This window comes from Capsicum annuum, chromosome 5, assembly GCF_002878395.1.
Source record: "Capsicum annuum cultivar UCD-10X-F1 chromosome 5, UCD10Xv1.1, whole genome shotgun sequence".
Taxonomy (NCBI): Eukaryota; Viridiplantae; Streptophyta; class Magnoliopsida; order Solanales; family Solanaceae; genus Capsicum; species Capsicum annuum.
In genome coordinates this window covers 212,964,031-212,979,122 of record NC_061115.1, presented here as the reverse complement: position 1 = coordinate 212,979,122, position 15,092 = coordinate 212,964,031, and the positions used below count along the sequence as shown (strand labels likewise).

Here is a 15,092-nt window from a genome sequence, read left to right as displayed (position 1 = left end):
TTCAATTCTCGCCCCACTTATTCCCACATGAATTCAAATCTTTCAATTCCTTCATTCACGTGAATCAATCAATCAATACCAACCACAGTAATCACGATTGCTCAAACACAATATCGAAACATATCACCACGTCACAATCATCAACCAAACACAATATTCACTCCAACACACTAAATATAATAAACATGAAATAAAAGAGGGGAATAGAATTGGACCTCGATTCATAGCTTTCAAACTTAAATATTAATCGAGTGAAAAAATGAAGACCGCGTCCGAATATCCCAAGAAGAGCCTCAACAACGATCAAACCAAACTTGGTATTAAAAATAATAACTGGACAGCTCCAAAACCAGTGAAGAAAAACTCATAATACGGAATCCAAATCACAAATGTTGACACGATTTGAACACGAAAACTCCGAGGACTGACATCACCGACGAAATGCCAAAATAGATGAACCCAAAAACTCAATGACAGAAAACTAAAAAATCGTACAATCCGAGCTCCGGCGAACTGACAGTAGGAAAAACCAACAGGAAAAGTCAGATTTCGGCGACCCTGATATTTTTGGCCAGATTTATCTAGAAACCAACGAAATACGGAGAAAATTTTTGGGATTTTGGACTAGATCCATTGAACGGACAAATTGGACACTGATGACGCCGATTCCGGCCAGATATCACCGGAAAAACGCGAAAAGCAATCAGGTTTCTCACAGTTTTCCAGTTTTTTTGCCGGATCTCCCTCAAACAAACTTCCTACTCTCGTTTTTATTTGTTGTGTGCGCGTGAATATCAGTGAGGATGTGTGTACGATTTGATCTTAAGAAGAAAAAAATAAAGCCAGGCAAAATAAAATCCGTGCTTTTTTTTTTTTGTATCTTCTGGTATGTGTTGCTATCTTTGTCTATGGTGAGGATGAGTGTGTATGCATATATGAAAAGAAAAGGAAGATGTCCTCTCCTTCACTGTGGGCCCCGTAAGAATAAATATGTATATCTTTATCTCCATTCTGTTAGTGGTGAGGAAAAGAAAATGTGTTAAGGTGGGGTGGATTGTTAGGATGAGGTGTAAAGTTGGTTAGGATAGGGTTGTTATTATTATTATTATTTTTTTTTGTATTTTTGTGGTATATAATCATACGGGTGAGGACACGTAGTAAGACGAAGGTAAAATGGTAAAAGTGCTATGGGGGAGGGACAAAATTAGGTGTCTACAGTTGTCATGCCGCTAAATTCGTCTTTTATAGCTATTTCATATTTTTTAAATAATTCTATAGGTGTTAATTTAGTTGTAGTTGTTGATGATGTTCCTTCTGTAGGTTTATCAGTTCTTAATACCTTCTGGCTATTTTCAATTAAATTTGAAAACCATAATTTCACTGTTCCTATTAGTGTTCTTTCTATGTATTCTGGTGCATCTGTTACGTTTATATTATTATCTAATAATTATTTTGTCATATATCCTATCCATAATTGTATTGTTTTTTCTGTATCTATTATACAATCTAAGTCTAAAAAGTTATAATTTTTATTAACTATTTGTTTTGGTGTCCATTTTTTATATTCATCTTTTAGATTATATCTTTTAAATTTATTCTTATAATATGTAGGTTTTCTTATTTCTGATGTTCTAGGTATTATATTTTCATCTTCTTTTTTATCAAGAGTATTTATTTCTGTGTTTATATTTTCTAAGTTTTCTTCATTAATTAGGTTTTCTTCATTAATGACTTCTTGTTTTTTTCATTGATTTCTAGTCTTTTTGTATTTGTTAAGATTTCTGTATATGTTTCACTATCTTCCGAATCATAATTATCTGTTTCTTCAACATCTATTGTATTTATTTCTAATTTTTCTTTAAATTGATTTATCTCATTTAATAATTTTTGTTCTTTATCTTTTTCTTTTTTTTTTCTTTCTGTCTTTTTTCATACAAATCTTTTAGCATTTGTAGTTCTTTTTCTAATTTAACAATCCTACTATTTTTAGTTTCTTCTATTTTTCGTATTTCTTCTGTAGTTTGTTGTTTTATTTTTTCTATTTCCTTTTTTTCTATCTATTTCTTCATTTTCTTTTTCTGTTCTTACCATAACTGTCAATTTATCTTGTAATTTTAATTCTTCTTTTTCTAACATTAAATATAAATGTTCACCTATTTTCTTATACCTTCTTCCTATATTAGAAAATACTATTTTTATTTTAAATCCTTCATGGTTTTCATATATTTTTTCATGTATTATAAATTCTTCTTTGTTCATTTTTTATTTAATTGTTAATAGATCATGTTGGTATGTATAATCTAGACTATCTGTTGTTGATTCTAAATTTGATATTTCTTCTTTTTGTGCATTTATTGAGTTTTTACTAACTCCGGCAATTATGTTATATTATAGTCTTTCTATCCTTATTTTTAATTCTTTACGTTTTTTAGATATTATTTGCTTTAATTCTTTATATTTTGATAATTTTTGTACATTATTTATCTAAATAATATTTTGGGGAATATCTAAATCTAGTTTTATCATATAAGTCATAATTAATAAATTAATCAAATAAATCCAAATATATACTACTTCCGTAACTTTAAACAGCATAGACTCTGATACCAATTGTAGGGCGTGCGGATAACTTGTGTGGTAAAATAGATCTATTATAATTGTATGGGGGTGCGGATAACTTGTGTGGTAAAATAGATCTATTATAAATCCAATGGATCTATTTTTATTTGTGCGTGGATATTTCTTAACTTTTCCCTCCCCGTCGCTGCCTCTCTCCGGTGAAACCCCAGCTGGCTGTCGTCGCCTTTCTCACCCTCTTTCTTCTTTTCGGCGACCAACAACAACCGTCGCCAACCACCAAATCCACTGGATTTCCTTTTATTTTTACCCCCTAATAATTTCTAAGAATACGTTCCTTTGTAGATCTGCACTTATTTTTTTAATTGATTTTTTTATTAGAGTTAATTTAAAGAGATTAATTTTTTTTAATTGCTAGTACCACGGGACTCGAGGGGTGCCTTACACCTTTCCTTCGGTCAACAAAATTCTTTACCCGATTTTTCATTTTCGAGACCATAATAAAGAGTCATTTCCTTTTGATTAGGGATTCAAAAAGGTGACTTGTAATACCATTCTTTTGAAAAGATTAGTTGGCAATTTGTTTAGTAGAAATACTGCGGTATTGGCAGCTTCAGCCCAAAATTTCTTTGACAGCTCTTTCTCATTGAGAAAACACCTTGTCATCTCCATTAGCGTCCTATTTTCCTTTCCACTACTTTGTTTTGTTGAGGAGTATAGGGTGTCGTCAGCCGATGCTTGATTCTTGCTTCATTACAAAAGTTGTTGAACTTTTCTAAAGTATATTTGGTTCCATTATCTGTTCTTATCACCTAAATTCTGCAACCACTCTGATTTTCCACAAAAGCCTTAAATTTTCAGAATACATCAGTGACCTCAGATTTAAAATTCAAAAAATAAATCCAACAATATCTGGAACAATCATCAATAAAGGCAAAGTAGTACTTACTACCATTTAAAGATGGTGTTTTTTGAGGTTCACCTACATCTATATGAATAAGTTGCAGCTTATTGTTTACCCTCAATGATGAATTCTGAAAAGGAAGCCTTGTTTGCTTCCCATACTGGTAAGCTTCACAAGCAGACAAATTTTTCTCAAGGCTTGAGAGACCTTCTGTGAGTTGTTTTTCTTTCATAAAGAGTATGACATCATGATGATAATGTCCGAGTCTTTTATGTCATAACTCTGAATCATTTTCCAATCGGACAACTGTTACTTGCTCCTCGTCCAATAGATTCAAGGAAAAACTTCTTCCTCTCATCTTGACCTTGAACATCTCCTTATTATCAGAATCCTTGATGACAAATGATTTTTCTTAAAAAAACACTTTAAAACCATTTTCAAGTAGCTGTCCAACACTTCAGAGGTTTTGATCAAGATTAGGAACAAAGAAAACATTGGTTAAAAGTTTCAAACCTGTAGGACTTTGAATTGCAACTGTACCTTTGCCTTTTGCATCAAGATATTCTCCATTTCCAAATTTGACTTTGGAAATAACAGATCTATCTAGATCTTTAAAGATCTCTTGATCACTGGTCATATGATTTGTACATCCACAATCAATCAACCAATTTTCAGAAGTGCTTTTGCTAGCACAACAAGTTGCTACAAATAATTACTCTTCTTCTAATTGATTTTCAGTAGCCTTGGCTTTTTCTTGTTGTGTTTGTGACTTGCATACACTCTCCACATGGTCCAGTTGACCACATTTGTTGCACTTGACATCTGGTCTACACCAACATTTCTGTTGAGAGTGATTTGTCTTTTTGCAATGAGGGCAGGGTTGATTACTTCCCGCCTGATTGTTGTAATTATTGCCTTGCCTTTGTTTTTGGTTCTTTTTCTTTCCTCGTATAAATCGTTCTGTGATTTATCTTGAAAAGCACCTCCAACATAACCTTCTTTCCTTATTATTCTCTTTTTCTCCAATGCCTGCAAAGCTTTAACAAGTTCCGCCAAGGTCATGCTTGACAGTTCCTTAGAATTCTCTAAAGAAAAGATTGTGGCTTCATATTTCTTGAAGTGTGACAGGAATTTTTTGAACGATTCTTTCATCTGTAAAATCCTTACCAAACAATCTCACCTTGTTGTCTAAGTCGAGTAGCTGATTAGCATAATCTTTTATAGTTTCTGATTCTTTCATTCTCTTTCTTTCAAATTCCCAAATCAGATTCACCACTTGCATATTCTGCACTCTTTTATTTCCTTGATATTCCTTTTGGAGATACTCCTAAATTTCTACAACGGACTTCCTTTGCATAATTCTGGTAAGAATTGAAGGAGATACTACAAAGAAAGGCATGCTTTGGCTTTGGCTTTCCTTGTCTTTCTCTCCTTGTGATGTTTCATCTGATTCGCTGTTGGATTAGCTCTAAGAGGAGCTACTTCATAGTCCTCGTCTACTGCTTCCCATAGATCCAGTTCTTCAAGATGAACCGTCATTCTAATTGCCTAAGCTTGACAATTCTCACCATTGAAGACAGGTGGAGTTAGAAAGCTTATTCACAATTCATTTTCTACAAAACTATTTAAGATAACAGTTTAAAGAACGGTTATATAGAAAGAACTTGTGTTCTTATTCACTTTCTTCTCACAGGTCCCTCAAGATGGCAATGATCTTGATACCAATCTGTTGGAAAGAAAGAAACATAACTTAATCTGTATAAAAAAATAGAACTTGAACTAAAAAGAGAAAGAGCAGAAAGCTTTGTTATGTTTTCATTACTTATTGAAATGATCACTGCCACATTTATACATAAAATCATAACTGAAAAAGCTTAATTAAATGAGTAAAATAAGCTATCATATCTCTAACATTATTTACTAAAGATCAACAACTGTTATAAAATCAGATTCTGAATGATTGCAACCTTATTTACCCAAACTTAATCCAACTCTAAAGCTGTATATTGAATTACAACAGCTAGTACAACTAATCTCCAGCTTTTGAGGCACTAATCTTAACAAAGAATGGGTCACCTTCATTCTCGAGTTTTATTTTGCATATTCAATAATTTCGGTCTTTCTTATTCTTTGAAAGATAAATTTACTTATTGTAATTCTTGTTGCTACAATAAAGCCCATAGATTTTCATTTTATTCAAACAAATTGTCCAGTAAATCTCCGTTAGAAACACTTTACAATGATCTGTGGGGGCCATCTCCCGTGCTCTCAATTTATAAAAAACGTTATTATTGTATTTTTGTCCCTTGTAAGTGGTTGTTTCGAATTAAAACTAAATTTGATGGCTCCATTGATAGGTACAAAGCACGTTTAGTTGCAAAAGGGTTCACACTAAGGCCCAGAGTTGATTTTCACAAGACATTCAGTCCGGTGGTTAAACCAACTACAATTCGAACAACACTCACAACTGTACAGATGAATTGGCCGCCACATCAAATAGATGTCAATAATGATTTTCTTCAGGGAAAGATTCAAGAAGATGTGTATGTCTCAACCTCCTAGTTATGAAGACACAAATGATCCCAACTATGTCTGCCATCTCAAAAAGGAAATTTATAGACTCCGGCAAGCTCCTAAGGTCTGGTATAATGCATTGACTAGTTCTATGATTCAAATGGGGTTCAAGATGTCTGAGTGTGATAATTCTCTCTTTGTTCTGCATAATATGGGGGTCACTATTTATATTCTGATCTATGTGGATGACCTCATAATCACAGGCAGTGATGAAACACTCATTCAACATGTTGTTACCTCTCTTTCAAATTTTTTTCCTCTAAAGTAACTTGGTTTATTACACTATTTCTTGGGTGTTGAAGTACACAGGAATGCTGATGGATTGTTTCTCAGTCAATCCAAGTATCTACAGGAGATTCTACATGACACTCAAATGCAAGACTACAAAGGTATTCAGTCACCTATGAGCATGCCCGAGACCTTACTAGTTGATGATGGTGCACCTAAAAATGATGGAAAAGAATACAAAAGTGTGCTTGGTAAGCTTCAGTACCTTTCATTTACCCGACCTAACATCACATACTCAGTATACAATCTTACTCAGTTCAACACCTCTCTTCTGTGCTTCACTAGAAGGCAGTTAAGCGTAAGCGTATCCTATGATACCTTAAAGAAACATCCCAGTATGACATTCGTATTTCCCCACATAAATCGACTGCTCTCTACACCTATGCTGATGCTGATTGGGCAGGTGAAATCAATGATCGCCGCTTTATCTCGGGCTACATTGTTTATTTAGGCACAAAACCCATCTCCTAGAGTTCTTGTAAGCAACCTACTATATCTAGATCCTTCACTGAGGCTGAATATCGTGCGGTTGCTTCAGCCTTGTCTGAAACAAATTGGGTTACTCACTTGCCCAAAGATCTTCATGTTTCACTCACTTCTCCACCTATAATACTTTGTGATAACCTTGGAGTTACATACATTGCCGAGTATCCAGTACATCATACCAAAATGAAGCACCTTGAGGTTGATCTTCACTTTGTTTGTAACCAGGTCCGCAATGGATTGGTCTAAATGAGGCACACACACTGCTGATCAACTTGCTGATCCACTTACCAAACCATTGTCCAAGCCAGCTTTCCAGCTAATGCTTCCCAAGTTACGTGTTGTCTCTTCACACCTAACTTGAGGGCGGCGTAATAGCACATTAGCATTAGTGTTTTACCAGTGCTGTAACATTGTTTTACTGTGCACATATACTAATACTACAGATATAATTAGATTAGGATTAGATTTGTTCAACTTATTCAGGCGTTAGTTTGTTTAGCCGTAGTTATCTGTTCCTACATTCTAGGAGTTGGTTTAAGCTAATTTTGATTATTTCAGCTGTATATAAAGTGCACTGTAATTTCATCAAGTAAACATACTTTCTTCTACTTATCTCTGCTTTATTACCTAGCGGCCAATCAACTGAACTCGCTGCCCCTATCCTATCCAAAGTAGTATAAATTTTGAGTGCCTCATTAACAAGCTTAGCTTAGGATTTGAGAATTTATACTAGAAGAACTTGCTAAATTCATGATGTTGTTTTAATGTGTTGGAGGCGGATACTTTTCGACACCACGTGTATATCTGCATAACTATTTCTAAAATTGCGACAACGAGTAAACTTTGAATTTGCAATTCCAAAAAGTTGCAATAGATTCAATGATAAGATTCTAAAAATTGAAATCATCAAATTAAATTCTAAATCAGCCTCTGTATGATATAGGAATTTACTACTATTATTTAATGATGTGATATAACGTTTCTGGATCTTCAGGAGTAAACAGTAGTATAAACGAGGCACATATTGCTTCTTTTGGACATTGAAGATGTTACTTACTCTTTTTATAGACTAGTACTATGTTCTTGGCAAATAATACCATAATCCCACATTGTCAAGTGAAGAAGATAAATTAGTAGTAGGGAGATACTATAAAAATGATCCAAGGACCACCAAGAAACATACTTACCTGGACGGGGTCAATGGGCGATCAACAAGGTCCATGACATAGGTTGGTGACCTATATTGCACTTTGGAGGGGTGCCTACCTAAGGTCGATCCAAGTGGTTGAGCCTACGTCATAATTTGTGGCAGCGGGGGCCTGCGTTCGCGCGGCCCCTACCCAATACAAAGTCCAATTGTTTTCTAATATCTCATTTATAGGCTGATGAATTGCTCTAGAGCCCACATTCTTATGAATTTTTCAAATAGAAACTTTTAAATATGAGAGATTTAATGGAAGGTGGTCTTGTATTCTCAACATGGTCATATGTATCTACATTTATTACTTAATTCAACAGACTGTTCATCTAATGATGTTTGAATTTCGACTGTTAGATTGAACAAGTGTAATGATTTTACTTGATAGACTGAGGTAGCAGTCGTTGTTAGATTGAACACATGTAATGATTTTACTTGATAGACTGAGGTGGCCGTCGTTGTAACAGTTAATGTACACTCAGAACCATACGCCATTTGTAGTGCGTCCAATCAAAACATTGCTTCCAACTTTGACCATGTATATACAACAATAACATACTCCCACAAATCTCACAAGGTGTGCGAAGGGTAGCGTGTATGTAGCCTTACCCCTATTTTGAGAAGGTAGAGAGGCTGTTTTCAATAGACAATCAGCTCAAGTGAAGTGCATTGATTCAGATATGAAAGCTCAAAGCTCTCAATTCTCATCATCAATACATGTTGACGTGTTAACTTTCACATTGATGGGGGATTAAAAATTGATGTGATACTAATTGAGGCATTTAACGCGGTACTATCTCCATTTACACATTTTGCAGACCGATCCTGTTAAGCAATTAATGCATGATCATCCATATAAAAATTCACTGCAGAGATATCATTGTGTCCTCCATAGTTTGGGTGTTAGACTTTGTCCCTAGTTTTGATTGTTGGAATGACGGGAAAGGAAGCTGCCTCAGCTAGTGGAGCTGATGGCTCTCAGGAGCCATGCCAACTTGCAAATAGTGGGAGAATGTACTGTCAGTCAGCATCTTGGTTGTCTTCGAGGACTCCACTGCCTCCGCTTAAGCCAGATATCGAAAAAGATGGGTTGGATCCAAATGGAGGTAACAGTTCTCATGGTCGGAGGCCTTTAGCCCCTAGGTCGACACAGAGTTTTAAGGCTAGGCTGCATCTTCCACCTTTGCAGCCATTGACAATTGCTCGTAGAAGTCTAGATGAGTGCCTGAGATCAGGATCTGATGATATTGGAGAATGGCCAATTCTTTCTACCCCCAGTGGGAGGGATATGAATGGCAACAGTGAAGGGCTTAAGCTGGATCTGTTGAACATACATAAAAATCCAGAGATTAATGGCGGGCTTGTGAGAAGAGAAAAGATTGCTTTCTTCGACAAAAAGTGTTCAAAGGTGGCTGAACATGTCTTTCTTGGTGGGGATGCAGTTGCAAAAGATAGGGATATACTAAAGCAAAATGGGATTACTCATGTTCTTAACTGTGTGGGGTTTGTTTGCCCCGAGTATTTCAAGTCTGATTTCGTATACCAGACTTTATGGTTACGGGATAGCCCGTCAGAAGATATTACTAGCATTCTCTATGATGTTTTTGACTATTTTGAAGATGTCAGAGAGCAACATGGAAGGGTTTTTGTACATTGCTACCAAGGGGTCTCTCGGTCAACCTCGTTGGTTATCGGTTATCTTATGTGGAGAGAAGGACAAAGTTTTGACGATGCATTTGAGTATGTAAAGGCAGCAAGATCTATCGCGGATCCAAATATTGGTTTTACTTGTCAGTTGTTACAATGCCAAAAAAGGGTTCATGCTTCCCCATTGAGCCCAAGTTCATTATTAAGGATGTATAGAGTCGCACCTCATTCACCATACGATCCTTTGCATCTCACTCTGAAAATGTTAAATGATCCTTCTCCGTCAGCATTAGATTCGAGAGGTGCATTTATTATACATTTACCCTCATCAATATATGTTTGGATTGGTAAAAAAAGTGACGCAATCATGGAAAGAGATGCCAGAGGGGCTGTTTGCCAGATTGTTCGTTATGAGAAAGTGCAGGGACCGATCATAACAGTTATGGAAGGCGAGGAACCTTTGTACTTCTGGGACGCGTTCTCCAATTTCCTGCCATTGATGGATAAACTAAAGAATGGAGAGAAAGCTGTTGAGTCGTCAAGTAATGTCTGTCCAGGGGAAAGAAAGGTGGATATGTACAATATAGACTTTGAAATTTTCCAAATAGCTACTTCGGGCGGCTTTATGCCTCCATTTGCATCATGTGAGACTGAGCATGAAACCCACCTTCCAGTCAGAGAAAGTTCGTGGAGCATGCTAAGGCGAAAGTTTGTTTCGGGGAATATGAAGGATTTTGTCTTTTCAACAAAGTCAGGCAATCCATCTGATAAAGAAGCTGCTGTTTTTGGTGGCTTTCGTGAGTCATGGGAGAAAAAACAATGCAATGAACGGAGCTCGGCTGTGTTAAACAGTGTTGTTGATACTGGTGGAACATCTTGTAACCTAGTGAAACCTGTTGTCTATCATTGGCCCAGCTTGGAGAAACTTGATACTTGTAGCATCGATGATTTGGATTCCAAAGGTGTATATATTTTCATTACTCCAACTTCAGGTTTTGGAAAAGATGCAGGTAGAGCTGTGTATGTTTGGGTAGGAAGGTCTTTTAGTTGTGATATTAGCAAGATTCGGCAAGTAGACTGCAAAGGACTTGGTGATCCAGGGGAGATTGACTGGAAGCAGGTAGCTTCAGATGTTCTTCGTCAAATGGTTCTGCCAACTGAGACTAACATTAAGGTACATCACTATTTCATACTCTTTGCACTGTTCTTTCTTTTTTTGATCTAAGTTCTAGCCTCTACTGCCCCTATATACTTTTCATCGTTGGTTTTTCTAAGCTGCTTTGCACTCACCGTCAGTTAAATTTTTGGACCTTATATAGCACAGGATTCAATCTGACGCTTGATGTGCTTTTGGTTGATGGCTTAAACATAGCATACAGTACTTCAAGTATTGGATCTTCCTTACAGTTTTTCTAGGTTAAAGTGGATTGCACTATTCAAATAGAGCGTTTTTCCATGTTGAGAGAATTTAGAGTTGAAACTGCAAGTTTTGTGGGTGGAAAAGCAGAAGACGTTAATGTAACATGTCTCTACAATTCACTCTTCTATATATTCCGTATAATTAATTAAGGTACTATCAGTTAATAGCTTTGCCGAATTCTTGGTGTCATATGCACTCACAAAGTTGCAGGATGATGTGTATTCTGCTTGGAATGCTCTACCTTAAGCACTCTAGATTTGTGTTGTACTGTTTATGATGTATTTTATCTCAATGATTATTCTCTCTAAACATGCGATTGATAGGTTGTGAAAGAAAATGAAGAACCAGCTGAGTTCCTAGCATTATTGAGTTCCCGGTTAAGCTAACATGATCGAGGATGCATCAGGAATCCCAGTGGATTACCTTCTCTTTTCGTACATTTTCAGCTTCTAAAAGTTTCCTGGGTTTTGAGTGAAGTCCACCAGACTATAGTGTGGAGGTACGTAACCAAAATACTTCTATAAAACTATAGTACCTGCATCATCTAGCTTGGTTTGAGATTTTCGGGAAGGAATTCTTCATGGTTATCATCTAAAAAGAAAATGCCGCACCCAAGTGTGTGCCAAAATGGAGTGAAGTGAGAACCATGAAGTCTCGTATTTTAATTCCACCATAGGCAAAAGCACTAGGTGATTTTAATGATATCAGAGAGACTCAACTCCTATTTCTTGATTTACCCATTGAGCTCCCATGCTATTTTCTATGTTTCAGATGTCTAGTTCTTAGGAGTGGGTGCGAGGAGACGGGGGAGGGTGTTTATTTTCCTATATTGGTCTAGAGAACGAGCTGTTGTTGTCTCTGTTGTATGGTCTTGAGCATTCATCTCGTGAGCTTTGTTGTTGAGTCAAAACTCAAGATCTTCAGCTTTCTTTACCGTCACCTTAACTGATCGGTTATCATGTTTCTTCTGTAGGAGGCTGCTGTTACAAGTTGTCAGAGGTGGTTCACCTGAATGTGCATGTTACAGTGCTGCAACACACAATGGCCTGTTTAGGCAACAAAATAGTTCTTTAAGTTATAGTTACTTACTTCCCTTTCCTTCTGTACAATTGGCTCTGTGCTAATGATTTTCAAAACTGCTGTTGGTTCCAAGCCATCTAGTATTTTACAATTATGGTTACTTATTCCAAACTTTTCGACATGGCTTCTTTTTCACTACTGTATTTCCTTTTCATATTGCATTTGATATGCTACACTTGAGCAACAAAAGGCATCTATTGTGGTTACTTAGCGTACACTGACTGTTTCAACAACCGCCACATCAGTCTATTGAGTAAAATCATTTCACAAATTCAATCCAAAACAAACTATAAAGAATATTTGTTCAAACAGTTCATAAAAATATAAATGAGACAATAAACAATAATTGGACTTTGGATTGGTAGGGCCTGTGCGAACGCAGGCCCCTGCTGACACAAATTATGACGTAGGCTCGGCTACTTGGGCCGACCTTGGGCAGGCACCCCTCCAAAGTGCAATGGAGGTCACCAACCTAGGCCATGGACCTTGTTGATTGCCCATTGACCCTGTCCAGGTAAGTATCTCTATCTGATGTACTTGGCCCTTTTTTATAGTATCTCCATTCTACGATTAAATCTTCTTCACATAATGATGTGGGACTAAGTGCATCTTTCTGTATTTAGTATAACAAACTAACAATCATGACAATTAACAATGCAATTCATTCAGTTTAAATCAAAACTAAAACATGAGAATGCAGTTGTTTTTCAATAAATAGTCCTGTCATTTTTTTTCTCCGTGATAAGGTACGCACTCGCACCAGTAGTATTAGCACTATTCTCCTAGTTTCTTGTCTTATGTTTCTGCTAGTCCCCGTTATTTCATGTACTTCGCTTATCACATTATTTGGCTATTGTTATTGTTCATTGTTTTCTGAATGCTACGTAATATGTTTAACCTTATTTGCTATGTCCTCTTTACTTCAGTATTTTTCTTTTTAACCTTCTTGATGTGTGGGATTACAGTGGGTTGTTGTTGTTGTTAAACTGTTTTGTCATGCATTACTCAAGCCGAGGGTCTTTCGGAAATAGCCTCTCTACGGCTCTACCTCTACAATGTTATTTGCTATGTCCTCTTTACTTCTGTATTTTTTTAAAACTGATTTCTAGCTGACTGCTTTGTTTCGTTTTCATCTTGTGGTGTCATTTCTATTGCTGCTGGAGTACTTGCTTGAGGAGCATTTTACACCACGGTTATAAGATAAAATAAATTGATGTGGCGGCTGTGGTAACACTCGATGTACACTAAGAACCAGAGACCTTTTGCTGCGCATTCAATCAAACACATTGCTTCCAACTTCGACCACGTATACAATAATATATATACAACAACGTACCCAGTGTAATCTCACAGATGAGGACTTGGAGGCTCAAGTAAATTAAAGTATATCAAAGCAGGCATGAAAACTCAAACCTCTCAATTTGTATCATCAATACATAGAGGCGGAGCCGCCTAGTAATAGTGGGTTCGTCCGAAAATGGCCTGACCACAGTGGGCCGACCTTTAAGGCCCGAGAGACCCCTTAGCATACCATTATAAGCATAATTCATACGAAACTGAAGCGCAGAAGATATAATGAAGTTCAAGGAAACCTTATAATCAAACTATGTCAATAATATGAAATTCCGTCTACGAAGCCTCTAATGAAAACTGACTGTCTAGGTCGGGACAAGGCCCCCGACTGGACCATAAATTGCATGAGATCAACATATGAATAACATGTCTTCCGAAAGATGGATGGCTCACCAACTCTGACGCTTCCGAAGGTTCTACTGCTATGATGGACCAGGTGACTAAGTCTCAGATCCTACATTATGAGGCAATGTACCCGTCCGAGCAAGGTCAATACTTGGAATATATTGGTATGCAGAACAATCCAAAAACAACATATATTTCATATAAATAATTGGGAGTACTGTGAAAACAATTTAACATAATATAGAACATGAAAACAATTTAACATAATAGATCAAAAACACATGGGCATAATTAAAGAGTTCAAATCATTCTGGTAAAAGCATAGAGAACTTTCTTTACTTTACTTCTAAGCTATGATACACCCTACATTCATACAATCCCACGGGCCATATTGAATCCGCCATTAGCTCGTCAGCCAAGCCCCCGAATCCTAGTTTGCCACAGGGATTGGGTCCTACATACTAGTCTAGTATACCAGTGCTCGGGGGGGGGGGGGGGGGGGGGGGGGGCAAGTATATAGTTGTCTACCGCATATCAGGTCTGAGCCAATCATATCTCCCGAATCGGCAAAATCCGATTTCTGGCAATGAGTTATCTGAACTCGTTCCTTCTTCAGGTAACCTTCTAACTCTCTTAGAGCCCATTTTTAGCTTCTTAAAATCATTGTTCATGCTTATAAAAGTTCATTTCTTATTTCATAACAAGGTATCGTCATACCCAGACCTACAAGTCGTATCATACCATATCGTATTCATAAGCCTTCTTATTCAAAAACTTATTATTGACCACTAAGATGATTCAATTATCATAAAAGAGTTCTCTTTCAAAAAGGACGTACAAGTTTAGGCAAAGCAATTTCCTTTCAAGACATAACTCTTAGGCGGTTGTCGCTTTTATAATTCGTACAAGTTTCATGCGAAACAAAAGTATTTTGACATGCATAAGATGCTCTCCGAAAATCATACAAGACATCATACCTTAATTTGATAAAAGAGCATTAGAGACATCAGTTTTTTCATATTTATTTGAGAACCTACAGCAATTGTTAAATACATACTTCTTATCATAAAAGTGGGGTTCATAATTCAAACACTTCAGTTACTTCAAAACCCATAACATAAACACATGAATAGAATCTAAAGTTTATAGAAAACCCATAATAAATACATAATATATTATATATATAAAGGAGACATTGGAGGATGACGTGGCTCCTCTCA

At 36.4% G+C, this 15,092-nt stretch overlaps 1 protein-coding gene and 2 non-coding genes across 7 annotated transcripts in view; 2 read left to right on the top strand and 1 right to left on the bottom strand.

Annotated features, from left to right (window-relative positions):
* LOC107871244 (protein-tyrosine-phosphatase MKP1) overlaps window positions 1–12,360 on the top strand; it is a 21,308-nt gene extending 8,948 nt beyond the window's left edge. Inside the window, exons 2-6 of one of the 5 annotated variants that reach the window (XM_047412722.1) lie at window positions 5,839–6,119; window positions 6,365–6,534; window positions 8,846–10,848; window positions 11,418–11,593; window positions 12,068–12,360. In XM_047412722.1, coding sequence (XP_047268678.1) covers window positions 8,962–10,848; window positions 11,418–11,480 — 1,950 coding nt within the window. In that variant the 5' untranslated portion in view covers window positions 5,839–6,119; window positions 6,365–6,534; window positions 8,846–8,961 and the 3' untranslated portion in view covers window positions 11,481–11,593; window positions 12,068–12,360. Of the gene's footprint in view, window positions 1–27; window positions 708–2,629; window positions 6,535–8,845; window positions 10,849–11,417; window positions 11,594–12,067 lie in introns of those variants that run through there. The other 4 variants (XM_047412719.1, XM_047412721.1, XM_047412718.1 and 1 more) reach the window with 4 other exon arrangements.
* Window positions 8,009–8,169, top strand: LOC124899104. The gene has a single exon (XR_007056241.1). It is a non-coding gene; the product is annotated as a U1 spliceosomal RNA (small nuclear RNA).
* A 175-nt stretch (window positions 12,361–12,535) lies between the features above and the next one.
* LOC124899158 lies at window positions 12,536–12,696 on the bottom strand. The gene has a single exon (XR_007056291.1). It is a non-coding gene; the product is annotated as a U1 spliceosomal RNA (small nuclear RNA).
* Window positions 12,697–15,092: the final 2,396 nt, after the last annotated feature.